At 44.9% G+C, this 19665-nt stretch overlaps 1 protein-coding gene across 1 annotated transcript in view; it reads right to left on the minus strand.

Annotated features, from left to right (window-relative positions):
- Positions 1–19665, minus strand: part of LOC119927071 (vitellogenin-2-like) — a 119076-nt gene that overhangs the window by 45028 nt on the left and 54383 nt on the right. The window contains exons 16-25 of the mRNA XM_038745613.1: positions 18282–18401; positions 18005–18194; positions 16215–16308; positions 14639–14824; positions 8019–8163; positions 7585–7810; positions 6434–6645; positions 3660–4457; positions 3564–3599; positions 1023–1073 (exon numbers count right to left, since the gene is read on the minus strand). Coding sequence (XP_038601541.1) covers positions 1023–1073; positions 3564–3599; positions 3660–4457; positions 6434–6645; positions 7585–7810; positions 8019–8163; positions 14639–14824; positions 16215–16308; positions 18005–18194; positions 18282–18401 — 2058 coding nt within the window. The remainder of the gene's footprint in view (positions 1–1022; positions 1074–3563; positions 3600–3659; positions 4458–6433; positions 6646–7584; positions 7811–8018; positions 8164–14638; positions 14825–16214; positions 16309–18004; positions 18195–18281; positions 18402–19665) is intronic.

A 19665-nucleotide genomic window follows, 5' to 3' on the forward strand; every position in this document is an offset into this window, starting at 1 on the left:
GTGACTTGTACTCATTCATTCATTCAATCGTATTTATTGAGCGCTTACTGTGGGCAGAGCACTGTACTAAGCGCATGGAAAGTATAATTCAGCAACAGAGACAATCCCCGCCTGCAATGGGCTCACAGTCTCGAAGGGGAAAGACAGACATCAAAACATCAAAACACATGTGCCTCAAACCTCTGTTAATAATAATAATAATAATGGCATTTATTAAGCGCTTACTATGTGCAAAGCACTGTTCTAAGCGCTGGGGAGGTTATAAGGTGATCAGGTTGTCCCATGGGGGGCTCACAGTCTTCATCCCCATTTTCCAAATGAGGTAACTGAGGCCCAGAGAAGTGAAGTGACTTGCCCAAAGTCACACAGCTGACAATTGGCAGAGCCGGGATTTGAACCCATGACCTCTGACTCCAAAGCCCGGGCTCTTTCCACTGAGCCACGCTGCTTGACAGAGAAGGTATATTCTGAACTGTCCAGCCCAGTGAAGCATTACACCTTCTGCGGGTATTGCTTCATTTTAAAAAAAAAATCTGCTTTATTTAGCCGATGTAGTGGTTACCTAAGATAGCTCTTGCTAGCAGCAAGAGATACGTCTCGAAAAGAGCAGCGGGACAGAAATGAAAACACACACGTGGATATTCCTTCCCAAAGCCCAGATGTCCAAATGTTTCATCCCTCCATGGTTTCTCCGGGCAAACTCCCATCCATCCCCCCCATCTTACCTCCTTCCCTTCCCCACAGCACCTGTATATATGTATATATGTTTGTACATATTTTTTACTCTATTTATTTATTTATTTTATTTGTACATATCTATTCTATTTATTTTATTTTGTTAGTATGTTTGGTTTTGTTCTCTGTCTCCCCCTTTTAGACTGTGAGCCCACTGCTGGGTAGGGACTGTCTCTATATGTTGCCAATTTGTACTTCCCAAGCGCTTAGTACAGTGCTCTGCACATAGGAAGCGCTCAATAAATACGATTGATGATGATCCCTGACCCAAAAAGAAGCCCACATACCTCTTGCTTGTGTGCAGACTTGAATTTGTATTGGTAAATCTCCAATGGTCCCTTGAAAGAGAAAACAGCAAACTGAGAAAATTGAAGATCCTTCCTTGAAAAAAACAATCACAACAATCCCCCAACTCCCTCCTCCAAACCCCCAACAAAACGGCAGTCTTTCTTTGCCGTGTCAGGGGAAGAGTAGTAGAACCTAAATCCATAGTCAGTAAAATGGGAAGATGAAAACTAAGCTCTTTAAACACTTCAAAGTGTTCAAATTAGTGGTGCAGTGGTATTTACTGAGTGCACACTGGGTACACTGCACTCCGCTAAGCACTTGGGAAAGTTCAACAGATAGAAGGGGAACATTTCACGACCGGCGATACCTTCTCATTATGCAGACATTATAGAAATTGTAGTGATTTATACTTCTAATTAGAGTGGCCAGTTGGAGAGAGCATACATGTGGAAATCAGGAGATTTGGGTTTTAATCCTGACTCTGCCTGCTGTGTGACATTGGGCAAGTCATTTAGCTTATCTGTGACTTGTTTTCCCCATCTGTAAATATGCAGTTTTCCTCCCTCAAACTGGGAGCCTTGCGTGGGACAGAGACTGTGCCTGAGCAGATAAACCCATATCTACCTAAGTGCTTTTCACAGAGTAAGCACTTAATAAATACTATTTAATAAATACTATCATCATCATAAGGAGCTTACACTTCCAAAAGTTAATTGCAACCAGAGAGTTTCCCTTGCTCCTAGTTTGAAACCTCTGCAAATACCAACACATAATAATTTAAGTATGACAGTAAAGCTGGTTTTGAGTAATCATTTGAGGATCTTTGAATTTGGAATTCATTCAATCGTATTTATCGAGCGCTTACTGTGTGCAGAGCACTGTACTAAGCGCTTGGGAGGTACAAGTTGGCAATATATAGAGACGGTCCCTACCCAACAGCGGGCTCACAGTCTAGAAGTCTGGAATTATCTAATATCCAGTAAAATTATCATTTTGGAGGCAGTGATGCTAGCAGCGGTAATGATTATGGTCCTGATGAGCCTTAAATCAGTCAGTCAATGGTATTTATTGAGCGCTTACTATGCTCAGCACTCGGGAGAGTACAACAGAGTTGGTATTCAGGTTCCCTGCCCACAAGGAGTTTATAGTCTAGAGGGAGGAGCCAAAAGTTAATTCCAACAATCCTGGAAAGTTTAAGAAGAGGCCAAATCATTGCAGGGGAATCTTATTTTATTCAGATTCCACTACCAGAATTGACATTCACCTGCCCCAGTAATTTCCTAATTATATAGCATGTGACAACACCCAGACTTTAGAAATGTCGAAGGGCTGGTTTAATCTGTGGCACCATCTAATAATACACAATCTTCAAACTCAAAGCCACTCTCTAATAAATAAGCAAGGCTGATTCCAACTTAATACATTCAGCCGATCCACAAGGTTTTCAAAGAATGTTTGTGAAGAACCTTTTGAAGGTTATCTTTTTAGAACATACTATGTGCCAAGCACTGTAATAAGCACTGGGGCAGATCCAAGATAATCTTGCTAGACAGTGTCCCTGTTTGACATCAGTCTCACAGCCTAAGTAGGAGGGACAGCAGCTATTTCATCTGCATTTACAGATGAGGAAACAAGCGCTGAGAAGCAAAGTGACTTAGCCAAGGTGATACAGCAAGAGAAGTGGCGGGGTGGGATTAGAACCCAGGCCCGTGCTCTTTTCACCACCGGGCCATGCTTACTAACTTCCTACTTAATAATAATAATAATAATAATGGCATTTATTCATTCATTCATTCATTCAATTGTATTTATTGAGCGCTTACTGTGTGCAGAGCACTGTACTAAGCGCTTGGGAAGTACAAGTTGGCAACATATAGAGACGGTCCCTACCCAACAGTGGGCTCACAGCCTAGAAATTGAGCGCTTACTATGTGCAAAGCACTGTTCTAAGCACCAGGGAGGTTACAAGGTGATCCGGTTGTCCCACAGTGGGCTCACCGTCTTCATCCCCATTCTACAGATGAGGGAACTGAGGCCCAGAGAAGTGAAGTGACTTGCCCAAAGTCCCCCAGCTGACAATTGGCAGAGCCGGGATTAGAACCCATGACCTCTGACTCCAAAGCCCGGGCTCTTTCCACTGAGCCACGCTGCTTCTCTACTTTCTCCAGGAGGCCTTCCCAGACTGAGCCCCTTCCTTCCTCTCCCCCTCGTCCCCATCTCCATCCCCCCATCTTACCTCCTTCCCTTCCCCACAGCGCCTGTATATATGTACATATGTTTGTACATATGTATTACTCTATTTATTTTACTTGTACATATCTATTCTACTTATTTTATTTTATTAGTAGTTTGGTTTTGTTCTCTGTCTCCCCCTTTTAGACTGTGAGCCCACTGTTGGGTAGGGACCGTCTCTATACGTTGCCAACTTGGACTTCCCAAGCGCTCAGTACAGTGCTCTGCACACAGTAAACGCTCAATAAATACGATTGATGACGATGATGATTCGTTGGGCCTCAGAAATGCGAAGGCTATAACGTTACCCCTTTTTCCTTGCTCTCGCTGCTGCTGCTGCTGCTGCTACTGCTGCTGCTGCTGCTGCTGCTGCTGCTACTACTATTTTTGTTGCTACTGCTGCTGCTGCTGTGGCTGCTACTGCTGCTACTATTGCTTTTGCTACTACTGCTGCTGCTACTGCTGCTGCTGCTGCTGCCATTTGTGCGGTGGGGAGTCTTGTCCAAAACCAGTGCCTTTCCAGGGCTTCTTGACTTGTGTTTCCTTCCAGAATGTTTGCTCTCCCTCCTGCTGCTGCTATTTTTGCTGCTGCTGTCCTTACTGCTGCTGCTGCTGCTTTTACTGCGGCTGCGGTCCTTGCTGCTGCTGCTGCTGCTGCTATTTTTGCTGCTGCTGCTGCTATTTTTGCTGCTGCTGCTGCTATTTTTGCTGCTGCTGCTGCTGTTTCCCTTGCTGCTGCTGCTGCTTTTACTGCTGCTGTTTCCCTTGCTGCTGCTGCTTTTACTGCTGCTATTTTCACTGCTGCTGCTTTTACTGCTGCTCTTTTCACTGCTGCTGCTGCTAGTTCTCTTGCTGTCACTCTTGCTGCTGCTGTCGCTCTTGCTGCTGTTACTACTGCTGCTACTGCTACTGCTCTTTTCCTTCTCACTTGTGTCACCGCTGCTGCTGCTGCTGCTGCTGCTGCTGCTTCTATGGTGGTGTTTAGCCCTCCTCGCCGGGCCTTTTTCACTTTTATGCTTGTCTTTGCCGGCAGCGGAGCGGGACGAAGTCAGAGAAGAGGTCTCAGAAGAGGTCATCGACGAGGAGGAGGATGACTTGGAGGGATGCTTTAGGCCCGCTTCGGTTTGAATCTCAGCTATAGCCTTGATTTTCTTCGGCGACACCTTCTTGGGAAACTTCCACTTCGTTCCATTTTTCTTAACCTATGAAATGGAAAGATATCAATGAAAGTTATCCCTCACTATCACATTGAGACCACTGTTGAGCAGGGACCATCTCTATATGTTGCCAACTTGTACTTCCCAAGCGCTTAGTACAGTGCTCTGCACACAGTAAGCACTCAATAAATACAATTGAATGAATGAATGAATATGTTGCCGACTTGTAATAATAATAATGGCATTTATTAAGTGCTTACTATGTGCAAAGCACTGTTTTAAGAGCTGGGGAGGTTACAAGGTGATCATGTTGTCCCACGGGGGGCTCACAGTCTTCATCCCCATTTTCCAGATGAGGTAACTGAGGCCCAGAGAAGTTAAGTGACTTGCCCAAAGTCACCCAGCTGACAATTGGTGTAGCCGGAATTTGAACCCATGACCTCTGACTCCAAAGCCCGTGCTCTTTCCACTAAGCCACGCAGCTTGTACTTCCCAAGCACTTAGTACAGTGCTCTGCACACAATAAGTGCTCGATAAATACGATTGAATGAATGAATGAATCCTTCATCATTGAGCATTTATTGAGCATAGCCTGTGAGCCCGTTGTTGGGTAGGGACCGTCTCTATATGTTGCCAATTTGTACCTCCCAAACGCTTAGTACAGTGCGCTGCACACAGTAAGCACTCAATAAGTACGATTGAATGAATGAATGAATGACTGTGTGCAGCGTTCTGTACTAAATACTTGGGAGGAGACATGAAACATAAAAGACAGTTCCTGCCATGAAGAAGTTTACAATATTCAGGGAAGGATTATGGGATTTCTACTTTAATAGCTTTTGCTCTTTGGTTTTGGGTTTTTTTTTTTATTGTATTTGCTAAATGCTTACTATGTGTTCAAGCACTACTCTAAGCACTGGGTAGGTACAAGATAATCAGGTTGGACACGGTCCCTGTCCCACCTGGGGTTCAGTGTCTAAGTGATTCTGATGTGGTTCAGCGGTTTTTAATCAGTCAGTCCTTCCAAGAAAAAAGTCTGTCTCCGATTAGAATTTAGCTTATGTAAAGATTTCAGGACAAAGTTCTCAGAACGATATCCTCCCCAAACTCAAGGCTGATAAATGGGGATGAAGACTGTGAGCCCCTCGTGGGACAACCTGATTACCTTGTATCTACCCCAGCGCTTAGAACAGTGCTTTGCACATCGTAAGCGCTTAACGAATACCGACATTACTATTATTATTATAAAGCCAGCCTCCAGATGAAAGCAAATAGCCAAAAATACATTTGGGGAGAAAAATGAAAGAAAAATAACACGCTACAACATTGCCAGCACCAGCAGAAATGACCGCCTGAGATAAAACAGTACAGTACATTTACTTCTGAACTTCCCAAGCACTTAGTACAGAGCTCTGCACATAGTAAGCGCTCAATAAATACGACTGATTGATTGATTGATTCTGAACACCTTTCTGCCCAGAGTACCGCCCTAATTAGGATTCCATTAACTCTCTCAGTCTCCCTGGGAGACATAACGGGGAAGGATTGTTTTCTCCCTTTGAAAAAAAGGAGGAAATTGAGGCACAGGCAGTGACTTATCTCTCACAGAAATCATCTTGTCTCCCCCTTCTAGACTGTGAGCCCACTGTTGGGAAGGGACTGTATATGTTGCCAACTTGTACTTCCCAAGCGCTTAGTACAGTGCTCTGCACACAGTAAGCGCTCAATAAATACGATTGATGATGATGATGATGATGATCTTAGCCCACGATAAAGCCCCGAGGCAGCCAGATCACCTCAACCCGCTTCATCCCCACCTAAGCTGTGTGGTCTTTACAAGCAAGGATCGCGTCCACCAACTCTGCAGCATTGTGCTTTGCCAAGTGCTCATTACAGTGCTCTGCACATAGCAAGCTCTCAATAACGACCACTGACTGATTGACAGGCCTGGGGGTTCCCTATTAGAAAGGACAGGAGGTTGGGTAGAGCAGGAACTGACCATTCATCTCAGGGTGAATTACCTGAAAAACCCTATCGATTCCTAGGATCTTTTTCAATTTCAGTTGCACCGCCTCGTCCCGCGAGATGTCTTCGTCACTGCTCTGATCGTCCTCGTGTTTGTGGTTGTCACCATCCCCGTCCCCCGCGGTTATCACGTGGATGATTTTCGAAGCCGCTTTGGGTCCTGTCTGAATCTCCAACTGGAGCTTGTCAATTGTAGTATCTGCAGAAACTGCACAACACACACAAACACACGCGCACACCATCACCTTCAGCCCCTCAAACACTGGAATCTCCCCCTCGCTAGACTGTAAACTCGTTGTGGGCAGGGAATATGTCACATTATTATATTGTACTCTCCCAAGTGATGATGGCATTTGTTAAGTGCTTACTACGTGCAAAGCACTGTTCTAAGAGCTGGGGAGGATACAGGGTGATCAGGTTGTCCCACGGGGGGCTCCCAGTCTTCATCCCCATTTTCCAGATGAGGTAACTGAGGCACAGAGAAGTAAAGTGACTTGCCCAAAGTCACACAGCTGATAATTGGCAGAGCTGGGATTTGAACCCATGACCTCTGTCTCCCAAGCCCGGGCTCTTTCCACTGAGCCATGCTGCTTCTCTAAGTGCTCAGTACAATGTTCTTCACCCAGTAAGCGCTCAATAAATACAATTGACTGACTGACTGGAAATTAACTCTGTTTGGGTAGGGACTGTCTCTATATGTTGCCAATTTGTACTTCCCAAGCACTTAGTACAGTGCTCTGCACATAGTAAGCGCTCAATAAATGATTGATTGATTCCCAGGCTAAGCCCCGCTTTTCCTCATCTCCTTTTCCCCTCCACGTCGCCCCGACTCGCTCTCTTTGCTCTACCCCCGTCTCACCGCCCCACGGACTTGCGTCTATATGTAGATATCTATAATTATATTTATTTATACTGATGCCTGTCTACTTGCTTCGATGCATATATATCTACAATTCTATGTATTTATATTGATGCCCGTTTACTTGTTTTGATGTCTGTCTCCCCCCTTCTAGACCGTAAGCCCGGTGTGGGCAGGGATTGTCTCTCTTTATTGCTGAATTGTACTTTCCATGTGCTCCGTACGGTGCTCTGCACACAGTAAGCGCTCAATAAATACGATTGACTGACTGAATGAAAGAATCCTCACCCGGTTTCACAAAAGCTTTAAAGGCATGTTCTCCAATGACTTTGTAAAGAAGGGCAGGACTGAGGTAGGAAGCACTGGAAGATTTGGTGGAAAAGCAGATTTGGTATCCAGAAGGATGTACTTTGACACAGAAGGTCTGTGTGGACTGTTTTCCAGATAAAGTGTGATGATGTCTCTTAGGCATGTGGGAATGCTTCTTCGGCATCATTCCGTAAGCCGGCCTCTGCTGTGTGAAATAAAAAAAAAATTGGAAATACAGTAGTGGGGAGGGACAAGGGAGCCCGCTGTTGGGTAGGGACCGTCTCTATATGTTTCCAACTTGTACTCCCAAGCACTTAGTACAGTGCTCTGCACACAGTAATTGCTCAATAAATACTATTGAATGAATGAATGAATGATTTTTCCAGATCACGTCCATAAAATCGTTAAGATACCATCATGGGCTTTTCTCTTGAAGTTGATTCAGCTGATGTAAAATAGACTCTATCCATGTTGTTCGGGACATCTGGAGGTACGACGGGTGTCTTCTTCTCCGCATCCGGCTCTTCGATGTTTCTGGAGACGGCGTAAGCTATAGACCTGCAGCAAGAGAACGACGCGTCGCTTAGGGCCACTGATGCCTTCTGGAACGGCGTCCTTTACATCGAGCCAAAGCAGTCTTACCGAATGAGACCCGATCTGGAAGTACAGTAATCGGGTTGACCTGCAGCGCTCTGCCAGAACTTCGACCACTTTATCGCCATTGACGCTGGAATCTCTACAAGGTTTGTGCTTGTGTGTTTGTGTTTGGCGGGAAAAGGGAGAGGGATCCGAAAGGATAATCCGGTTCTCCTATGTCCCGAAGACACATTCATTCATTCATTCATTCATTCAATCGTATTTATTGAGCGCTTACTGTGTGCAGAGCACTGGACTACTCATTGCATCCACCTGTCACCTGCCTCTGGATGTTGTCATAGGAACACAGCTTTTAGACTGTGAGCCCCTTTTCGACCGTGAGCCCACTGCTGGGTAGGGACTGTCTCTATATGTTGCCAACTTGTACTTCCCAAGCACTTAGTACAGTGCTCTGCACACAGTAAGCGCTCAATAAATACAATTGATGATGATAGGAACGATTCCTCTTTCCATCCTTCAACAGCTCTATTAAAAAGGAAGCCGACCCCTTCCCTCCAATCCCCAGAGGATTCGACAGTCTGATTCAATAATAATAATAATGATGGCATTTATTAAGCGCTTACCATGTGCAAAGCACTATTCTAAGCGCTGGGGAGGCTACAAGGTGATCAGGTTGTCCCACGGGGGGCTCACAGTCTTAACCCCCATTTTCCAGATGAGGTAACTGAGGCGCAGAGAACTTAAGTCACACAGCTGGCAATTGGTGGAGCCGGGATTTGAACCCATGACCTCTGACTCCAAAGCCCGGGCTCTTTCCACTGAAGGGTCAAACCTGTGACCCTTGGGGACTTCTCTGGGCCTCAGTTTTCTCTTCTGCAAAATGGAGATTCAGTATTTGGTCTCCCTCTTACTTAGAATGTGAGCCCCGTGTGGGACAGGGACCGTTTCCGACCTGATTAACTTGTGTCGATCCCGACACTTAGCTTGGTGTTTGGCTCACAGTAAGCCCCTAACAAATGTCACAATTATTATGCCTTGGCTCTGGCATAATAATAATAATAATAATGGTATTTAAATGCTTACTATGTGCAAAGCACTGTTCTAAGCACTGGGGAGGTTACAAGGTGATCATGCTGTCCCACGGGGGGCTCACAGATTTAATCCCCATTTTACAGATGAGGTAACTGAGGCACGGAGAAGTTAAGTGACTTGCCCAAAGTGGGGCATGTGTCTCTCCAGCCCCGAACTTTACTTTGGCTACAAACCATTATGAAGTGACAGAAGAATCGGAATTCCTCATAAACATATAAAATATATTAAGGTCTCTGGATCATATAAAAAGCTGGAGTTAAATTGATTGATGGGTATCTATGGAGTGTCTACTAAGCGCAAAGCATTGTTCCAAGGTCTTGGGAGATGTTAACAGAAGCAAAACGCATATACGTTGCCGACTTGTACTTCCCAAGTGCTTAGTACAGTGCTCTGCACACAGTAAGCACTCAATAAATACGATTGAATGAATGAATGAATGAATGAATCTCCCCTGCCCACAAGGAGATTACAATTTAGTGAGAAAAAAGAATAACAAACGATAGTCATCATCACCAATCAATCTATCATACTTATTGAGTGCTTACTTATTGACTAAAATACATTCATTCATTCAATTGTATTTATTGAGTGCTTACTGTGTGCAGAGCACTGTGTACTAAGCGCTCGGGAGAGAACAATATGACAGAGTCGGTAGACACGTTCCCTGTCCACAGTGACCTTACAGTTTAGACGTCAATCTCCTGGTCATAAACATGCTTCTGGGAGCCAGAAGGCTGCGAGTGCTTAGTACAGTGCTCTGCACACAGTAAGCACTCAATAAATACAATTGAATGAATGAATGTATTTTAGTCATGGCTCTGCCACTGACCTGCTGGCAAGTCACCTAAACTCTGGTTTCAGGCTCCTTATCTATATTAATGATGGTATTTCTGAAGTGCTTACAATGTGCCGAGCACTGTTCTAAGCGCTATCGGAGAAGCAGCATGGCTTAGCGGTCATGCCACTTATCAGCTGTGTGACTTTGAGCTAATCACTTAACTTCTCTGTGCCTCAGTTCCCTCATCTGTAAAATGGGGATTACGGCTGTGAGCCCCACATGGGGCAACCTGATTGCCTTGTAATGATAATAATAATAATGGCATTTGTTAAGCATTTACTATATGCTGAGCACTGTTCTAAGCACTGGAAAATAATAATGATAGTATTTGTTAAGCACTCACTATGTGCCGGGGTAGATACAAGGTAATCAGGTTATCCCATGTGGGGCTCACAGTCTTAATCCCCATTTTACAGATGAGATAACTGAGGCACCGAGAAGTTAAGTGATTTGCTCAAAGTCCCACAGCTGATAAGTGGCAGAGGGGATTAGAACCCACAACCTCTGACTCCCAAACCCAGGCTCTTTCCACTATGGGGAGAATAACATCTGCCTCTCCCTACCTCACAGGGAAGCCGTGAGGATAAAATGAGAACGCGGATGTAAAGGCACTTGGGAAAAAATAAAAGAGCGCTACAAATTTCAGGGATTGTTATCATTATTATTATTATAACTCAGTATATTCAGAACATGGAACAAGTTGAATTGGGCAGGGCACTGTAAAAGGACAGCTAAATATTGAATCCAGCAGTCAAAAAGAGTAAACTTAAAATAAACTATAAATTTGTCATTTTATATGCAAACAACAGAAATTCACAGAAATGGCCTAGGAATTCTAGCAGATAATAGGTTGTATAATCAGCAGCCAAGTAGCTCTTAAGTTAGAAGGGCTAAAGAGAAACATTCATTCATTCATTCAATCGTATTTATTGAGCGCTTACTGTGTGCAGAGCACTGGACTAAGAAACAGGGACAGCATATGTAGGAGCCTTGGGGAAAGATCAAACAATCAATGTCATTTAATTGAACTCGATAAATAATAATAATAATAATAATGGCATTTATTAAGCGCTTACTATGTGCAAAGCACTATTCTAAGCGCTGGGGAGGTTACAAGGTGATCAGGTTGTCCCACAGGGGGACTCACAATCTTAATCCCCATTTTACAGATGAGGGAACTGAGGCCCAGAGAAGTGAAGTGACTTGCCCAAAGTCACCCAGCTGACAGTTGGCAGAACCGGGATTCGAACCCATGACCTCCGACTCCCAAGCCCGGGCTCTTTCCACTGAGCTTCTCTGTGTGTAGAACAGTGTACTAAACACTTTGGAGAGTACAGAACAGTGTTTTGCGCATAGTAAGCGCTTAATAAATGTCATTATTATTATTATTAGAAGCAGCGTGGTTCAGTGGAAAAGAGCATGGGCTCTGGAGTCAGAGGTCGTGGGTTCAAATCCCGGCTCCGCCACTTGTCAGCTGTGTGACTTTGGGCAAGTCACTTCACTTCTCTGGGCCTCAGTTCCCTCATCTGTAAAATGGGGATTAAGACTGTGAGCCCCCCGTGGGACAACCTGGTCACCTTGTAACCTCCCCAGCGCTTAGAACAGTGCTTTGCACATAGTAAGCAAGCGCTTAGTACAGTGCTCTGCACACAGTAAGCGCTCAATAAATACGATTGATTGATTATTATTACAATGCTGCTAGGGAGAAACAGTATAGCCTAGTGGATAGAGCACAGTCTTTGGATACAGAATGTCATGGGGTCTAAACCTGGCTCTGCCATTTGTCGGCTGTGTGATCTTGGGCAAGTCACTTCACTTCTCTGGGCCTCAGTTTCCTCATCTGTAAAATGGGGATCGAGACTGTGAGCTTCACATAGGACTGGGACTGTGTCCAACCCAATTTGCTTCCATCCACCCCAGTGCTTAGTACAGCGGTTGGCACATAGTAAGTGCTCAACAAACACTAAAATTATTATTCTTAGAGGAGTAGCATGGCGTAGTGGACAGTCAGAAGGTCATGGGTTCTAATCCTGCCTCAGCCACTTGTCTCCTGCATGACCTTGGGCAAGTCACTTCACTTCTCTGTGACTCAGTTATCTCATCTGTAAGATTCATTCAATTGCATTTATTGAGCGCTTACTGTGCACAGAGCACTGCGCTAAGTGCTTCTTGGAAAGTATAATTCGGCAATGTGACTCAGTTATCTGTAAAATTCATTCAATTGTATTTATTGAGCGCATACTGTGCACAGAGCACTGCACTAAGCGCTTCTTGGAAAGTATAATTTGGCAATGTGACAGTTATCTCATCTGTAAAATTCATTCAACTGTATTTATTGAGTGCATACTGTGCGCAGAGCACTGCACTAAGCGCTTCTTGGAAAGTATAATTCAGCAATGTGACAGTTATCTCATCTGTGAAATTCATTCAATTGTATTTATTGAGCGCTTACTGTGTGCAGAGCACTGCGCTAAGCGCTTCTTGGAAAGTATAATTTGGCAATGTGACTCAGTTATCTCATCTGTAAAATTCATTCAATTGTATTTATTGAGCGCATACTGTGCGCAGAGCACTGTACTAAGCGCTTCTTGGAAAGTATACTTCGGCAATGTGACTCGGTTATCTCATCTATAAAATTCATTCAATTGTATTTATTGAGCGCATACTGTGCGCAGAGCACTGCACTAAGCGCTTCTTGGAAAGTATAATTCGGCAATGTGACTCGGTTATCTCATCTGTAAAATTCATTCAATTGCATTTATTGAGCACATACTGTGCGCAGAGCACTGCACTAAGCGCTTCTTGGAAAGTATAATTTGGCAATGTGACTCAGTTATCATCTCATCTGTAAAATTCATTCAATTGTATTTACTGAGCGCATACTGTGCGCAGAGCACTGTACTAAGCGCTTCTTGGAAAGTATAGTTCGGCAATGTAACTCAGTTATCTCATCTGTAAAATTCATTCAACTGTATTTATTGAGCGCATACTGTGCACAGAGCACTGCACTAAGCGCTTCTTGGAAAGTATAATTTGGTAATGTGACAGTTATCTCATCTGTAAAATTCATTCAATTGTATTTATTGAGCACATACTGTGTGCAGAGCACTGTACTAAGTGCTTCTTGGAAAGTATAATTCAGCAATGTGACAGTTATCTCATCTGTAAAATTTATTCAACTGTATTTATTGAGCGCTTACTGTGCGCAGAGCACTGCACTAAGCGCTTCTTGGAAAGTATAATTCGGCAATGTGACTCAGTTATCTCATCTGTAAAATTCATTCAACTGTATTTATTGAGCGCATACTGTGCGCAGAGCACTGCACTAAGCGCTTCTTGGAAAGTATAATTCGGCAATGTGACTCATCTGTAAAATTCATTCAACTGTATTTATTGAGCGCATACTGTGCGCAGAACACTGCACTAAGCGCTTCTTGGAAAGTATAATTTGGCAATGTGACTTAGTTATCTCATCTGTAAAATTCATTCAACTGTATTTATTGAGCGCATACTGTGCACAGAGCACTGCACTAAGCGCTTCTTGGAAAGTATAATTCGGCAATGTGACTCAGTTATCTCATCTGTAAAATTCATTCAATTGTATTTATTGAGCACATACTGTGTGCAGAGCACTGTACTAAGCGCTTCTTGGAAAGTATAATCCGGCAACAGAGACAGTCCCTACCCAACGACGGGCTCACAGTCTAGATGGGGATTGAGACTGTGAACCCCACATGGGACAGGGACTGTGTTTCAATCCGACTTGTTTCTATCCACTCCAGAGCTTAGTACAGTGCCTGGCACATAGTAAGCACTTAACAAATACCGTGATTATTACACTATAACAGAGTCGGTGGACTTGTTTCCCATCCACAAGGAGCAAATTATTCCCATCATATCCAGCACTGCCTGCTTGGTAGAGGCCTGAGTTCAGTCAGACCTATAAAACTAAAGAGAAATGTGGAGAGAATCAAATCATCATCAATCGTATTTATTGAGCGCTTACTGTGTGCAGAGCACTGTACTAAGCACAAATCCCACTGCTCGGTTTAGAAGCCAAAAAAGGGAAGGGTAGGAAGACGGGTGTGGGGATGATTTGTCATCAAATATGGGGGTGGGAGGGTCCAGCCCAGTAGGAAAACTCTTTGAGGCCTTTCGACGTTGCTTTTGGCTCCGCCATCATCATCATCATCAATCGTATTTATTGAGCGCTTACTATGTGCACAGCACTGTACTAAGCGCTTGGGAAGCACAAATTGGCAACATCTAGAGACAGTCCCTACCCAACAGTGGGCTCACAGTCTAAAAGGGGGAGACAGAGAACAAAACCAAACATACCAACAAAATAAAATAGAACAGATGTGTACAAACAAAATAAATAAATAAATAAATAGAGTAAAAAATACGTACAAACATATATACATATATACAGGTGCTGTGGGGAAGGGAAGGAGGATCCGATGAGCGGGTGAGATTTAAAAGCCAAACCGTCAGTAGCTCCCTTACCTAAACTTGGTCAGCTCAGTTTCCTTGTGCGACGGGCTCGTTTCGAACTTGAAACTTTTGGATTTCATGTGCAGCTTGGCGTCGAATTTCACCGGGGAAGTGGCCTGGAACTTGGTGTGGAACTCAATGCCGGACTGGAAGAGGGGCGTGTTCACCGTCATGGTTGCCACCGTGTGCAGGTACACGCTAAGAGGGGACAGAACACACGGGAATTTGGACTAGCGCATGAACTGAGTGGACAGCAATCAGATCTTTGGAGTTCTTACTGGGTGAAAAGTGTACTAAGCGCTCGGGAGAGTACAATTTAGCAGAGTTGGTAGACACGTTAACCGCCCCTCGCCGGATTCTGGACAAACCTGCCGAGCATCGGTCTTGGTGCGTGCGGATAAAAGAACAAATCGCCCCTGCCGCATCATTTCTCGCATCTCCATGGTAACCACCCCCGGTTGCTAGGGCTGCCAAGAGGCTCACTGAGTTGGTATGATGGAGGGAGATTCAGCGACCAATCCCTGCCTCAACACATAGACATGGCCCCTTCCCTCCCATCCCCTTTCGCCATCTCAAAGGAGAGGACAGCCATGGAGCTCCTTGGCACGCAAGAACAAGAGACAGTCGAGCGACAGGAAGACAGGGTCGACACCATTCACTCACTCTTCAATCGTATTTATTGAGCGCTTACTGTGTGCAGAGCACTGCACTTGGGAAGTCCAAGTTGGCAACACATAGAGACGGTCCCTACCCAACAGCGGGCTCCCAGTCTAGAAGGGGGAGACGGACAACAAAACATATTAACAAAATAAAGTGTTTGTTTTAACGTGTAACAGAAAACGAGGAACGAAACAGAGACGGGAAGGAAACGCAGAAAGGAAAAGAAGGAAAGGTTCACCGGCTAACTTGGGTGAGGCCGGGTTATTTTTGCTACTGAAGCACAAACGTCTCTTCGGAATTGGCGAAAAATGATCGGACTATGTTTTGCCCTTGTCAAAAAATGCCACACAAATATGGAATTAGACGCAGCGTGGTCTCGGGAAAAGTAGCGTGGCTTAGTGCAGCACTGGCCTGCGAGTCAGAACAATAATAATAATAATAATGATAGCATTTATTAAACGCTTACTAGGTGCCAAGCACTGTTCTAAGCGCTGGAGGGGATACAAGGTAGTCAGATTGTCCCACGTGAGGCTCACAGTCTTAATCCCCATTTTCCAGATGAGGGAACTGAGGCCTAGAGAAGTGAAGTGACTTGCCCAGAGTCACACGGCTGACAATTGGCGGAGCCGGGATTTGAACCCATGACCTCTGACTCCAAAGCCCGGGCTCTTTCCACTGAGCCACGTGGGTTCTAATCCTGGCTCTGCCACTTACTCGCTCTAAGTCACTTCACTTCTCTGGGCCTCAGTTCCCTCATCTGGAAAATGGGGATGAAGACTGTGAGCCCTGATTTGGGACAAGAACGGTGTCTGATCTGATTAGCTTGTATCTACCTCAGCGCTCGGTACGGTGCCTGGAACATAGTAAGCGCTTAACCAATACCATATAAAAGAATTTTAAAAAATTCAGAGGCCACAACCTCCCTTACCTGGGACCAATGTCAGCTTGAGCTTGAATAACAGACTCAAACAACTGTGAAGCCCGGAAGTTGTTGGACATGGGGGGTGACATCTTCATGCCAACTAGGGAAAAAAGTGGGGGGAGGGACAGGCAGCATACTATTATTATTGTTGTTATGGCATTTATTAAGCTCTTACTATAAATATGATTGATTGATTGCCAAGCACTGTTCTAAGCACTATGGTAGATACAAGGCCATCAGGTTGTCCCCCGTGGGGCTCGTAGTCTTAATCCCCACTTTACAGATGAGATAACTGAGGCACAGAGAAGTTAAGTGACTTGCCCAAGTTCACACAGCAGGCATAGGGGAGGAGCGGGATTAGAACTCACATCCTCCGACTCCCAAATCCGTGCTCTTTCCACTAAGCCATGCTGCTTCCAAGCGGCGTAGAGCCAACTCTACAGTGAATTAATTAATTCATTCAGTCATATTTATTGAGCACTCACTGTGGCAGAGCACTGTACTAAACGCTTGGGAGAGTACAATATAACAATAAACAGACACACTTCCTGCCCACAACGAATTTACAGTCCAGAGGGGGAGACAGATGTCAATATTCATTAAATCGTATTTATTGAGCGCTTACTGTGTGCAGAGCATGATATAAATATAAATATAATATATTATATAATATATAATTTTATATATTATATTATATAAATATAATATAAATATAAAAATATAAAAATTACAGATATGTACGTGAGTGCTGTGGGGCTGGGATGGGGAGAAATGAATGAAGGGAGCAAGTCCGGGTGACGCAGAAGGGAGAGGAAGAAGAAGAAAGGGGGGATTAGTCCAGGAAGGCTTCTTGGAGGAGATCATCATCATCATCATCATCATCAATCGCATTTATTGAGCACTTACTGTGTGCAGAGCACTGTACTAAGTGCTTGGTAAGTACAAGTTGGCAACATATAGTGACAGTCCCTACCCAACAGTGGGCTCACAGTCTAAAAGATAAATTAAAAGTTATCTAAAAGTTAAAAGGAGATGTGCCTTAGTACGGTGCTCTGCACATAGTAAGCGCTCAATAAATACGATTGATTGATTGAAGAGGGGCAGAGTCATCATCTGTCAGATCTGAGGACGGAGGGCGATCCAGGCCACAGACAGGACGTGGGTGAGAGGTCAGCGGCGAGATAGTTAAGTCACTTAACTTCCCTGGGCCTCAGTTCCCTCATCTGTAAAATGGAGATTAAGACTGTGAGCCCCACATGGGACAACCTGATCACCTTGTAACCTTCCCAGCGCTTAGAACAGTGCTTTGCACATAGTAAGCGCTTAATAAATGCCATTATTATTCCCTTCAAGGCCCTGCTGAGAGCTCACCTCCTCCAGGAGGCCTTCCCAGACTGAGCCCCTTCCTTCCTCTCCCCCTCGTCCCCCTCTCCATCCCCCCCATCTTACCTCCTTCCCTTCCCCACAGCACCTGTATATATGGATATATGTTTGTACATATTTATTACTCTATTTTTATTTATTTATTTTACTTGTACATATCTATCCTATTTATTTTATTTTGTTAGTATGTTTGGTTTTGTCTCCCCCTTTTAGACTGTGAGCCCACTGTTGGGTAGGGACTGTCTCTATATGTTGCCAATTTGTACTTCCCAAGCGCTTAGTACAGTGCTCTGCACATAGTAAGCGCTCAAGAAATACGATTGATGATGATGATGATAGATGAGACGGAGGTAGAGTGAGAAGGTCAGCGTTGGAGGAGCGAAGTGTGTGGAGCGATTCGGTTGACAACTCACCCGACGCCAAAGCGTGAACGAAGCCAGTCAAGTAAAAACTGAGGTCGAGCGGGAGACCCAGGAGGCTGGGTACAACGTAGTTGACTTCCTCCATCAACACCGGTTGGGTCCACTGCGTGGAAACGCCGTTTTGGAGCTGCGTGATGACCTTCTTCATCGCACTGTGCCTCTCTACCGGTTCGAAGAATACCTGCGGGGAGGCCGAAGGTTACCGGATGCGGGATGCGGAGCCGTGACCGAGGAAGGAAAACGGCTAGGACGCCGGAGAGGCCCGTACCTTCAGTGCCTTCTGAATCAAGTCCTTGTTGATATCGAGAAAGAACCGCTCTTGACCAAATACTTTGATGTCGGCTGAGATCAGGGGTTTTTCAGAAGGTAATCCCTTCCATCCAAATAACTAGAAGGAATAGAAGAAGGGCAGACCGTCCGTTGGTAATTATTATTATTTGTTAAGCGCTTACTATGTGCGAAGCACTGTTCTAAGAGCTGGGGGGGATACAAGGTGATGAAGTTGTCCCACGTGGGGATCACAGTGTTAATCCCCATTTTACAGATGAGGGAACTGAGGCACAGAGAAGTGAAGCGACTTGCCCAAGGTCACACAGCAGACGTGTGGCGGAGCTGGGATTCGAACCCATGACCTCTGACTCCAAAGCCCAGGCTCTTTCCACTGATCCACGTTGCTTCTCCTAACTAATTTAAGTAGTTACACCACTTGAGGAGGCAGAGGAACTGGGTTCTAATCCAGGCTCCGCCATCTGCCTGCTGTGTGACCTTGGGTAAGTCACTTATTTAATGTGCATATCTTTAAATTATATATTATAAATTGCTTATTTATCTTAATGTCCCTCTCCCACTCTAGACTGTCAGCTCGTTATGGGCAGGGAACGTTTCCACCAATTCTCTTGCACTGTACTTTCCCAAGAGCTTAGTACGGTCTGTCACTAAATCCTACCAGTCCCACCTTCACAATAGCGCTAAAATCCGCCCTTTCCTCTCCATCCAAATTTCCACTTTGTTAATTCATCCATTCAATCCTATTTATTAAGTGCTGACTGTGTGCAGAGCACCGTACTAAGTGCTTGAGAAAGTACAATACAGCAATAAAGAGCGACAATCCCTGGCCACAGCGAGCTCACAGTCTAGAGGCAGGGAGACAGGCATCAATGCAAATAAACAGGCATCAATACAAATAAATAAAATAATGCATATAAGTGCTGTGGTGCAGGGAGAGGGAGGAAGAGCAAAGAGAGTGAGTCAGGGTGACACAGAAGGGAGTGGGAGATGAGGAAAAGTGGGGCTTAGTCTGGGAAGGCCTCTTGGAGGAGATGGGCCTTCAGTAAAGCTTGGAAGGTGGGGAGAGGAATTGTCTGGAGGGTTTGAAGAGGGACGGCGTTCCGGGACAGAGGAAGGATGTAGGCTAGGGGTTGGTGGTGAGATCAAGGCACAGTGAGAAGGTTAGCACCAGAGGTGTGAAGTGTGCGGGCTGGGTTGGAGAAGGAGAGAAGCAAGGTGAGGCAGGAGGGGGCAAGGTGATGGAGAGTGTTAAAGCCAATGGTGAGGAGTTTTTGCTTGATATGGAGGTTGCTAGGCAACCAATGGAGATTTTTGAGGAGGGGGCTGACATGTCCCGATCATTTCCGTAGAAAGGTGATCCGGGC

The sequence above is a fragment of the Tachyglossus aculeatus genome, chromosome 4, assembly GCF_015852505.1.
Source record: "Tachyglossus aculeatus isolate mTacAcu1 chromosome 4, mTacAcu1.pri, whole genome shotgun sequence".
Taxonomy (NCBI): Eukaryota; Metazoa; Chordata; class Mammalia; order Monotremata; family Tachyglossidae; genus Tachyglossus; species Tachyglossus aculeatus.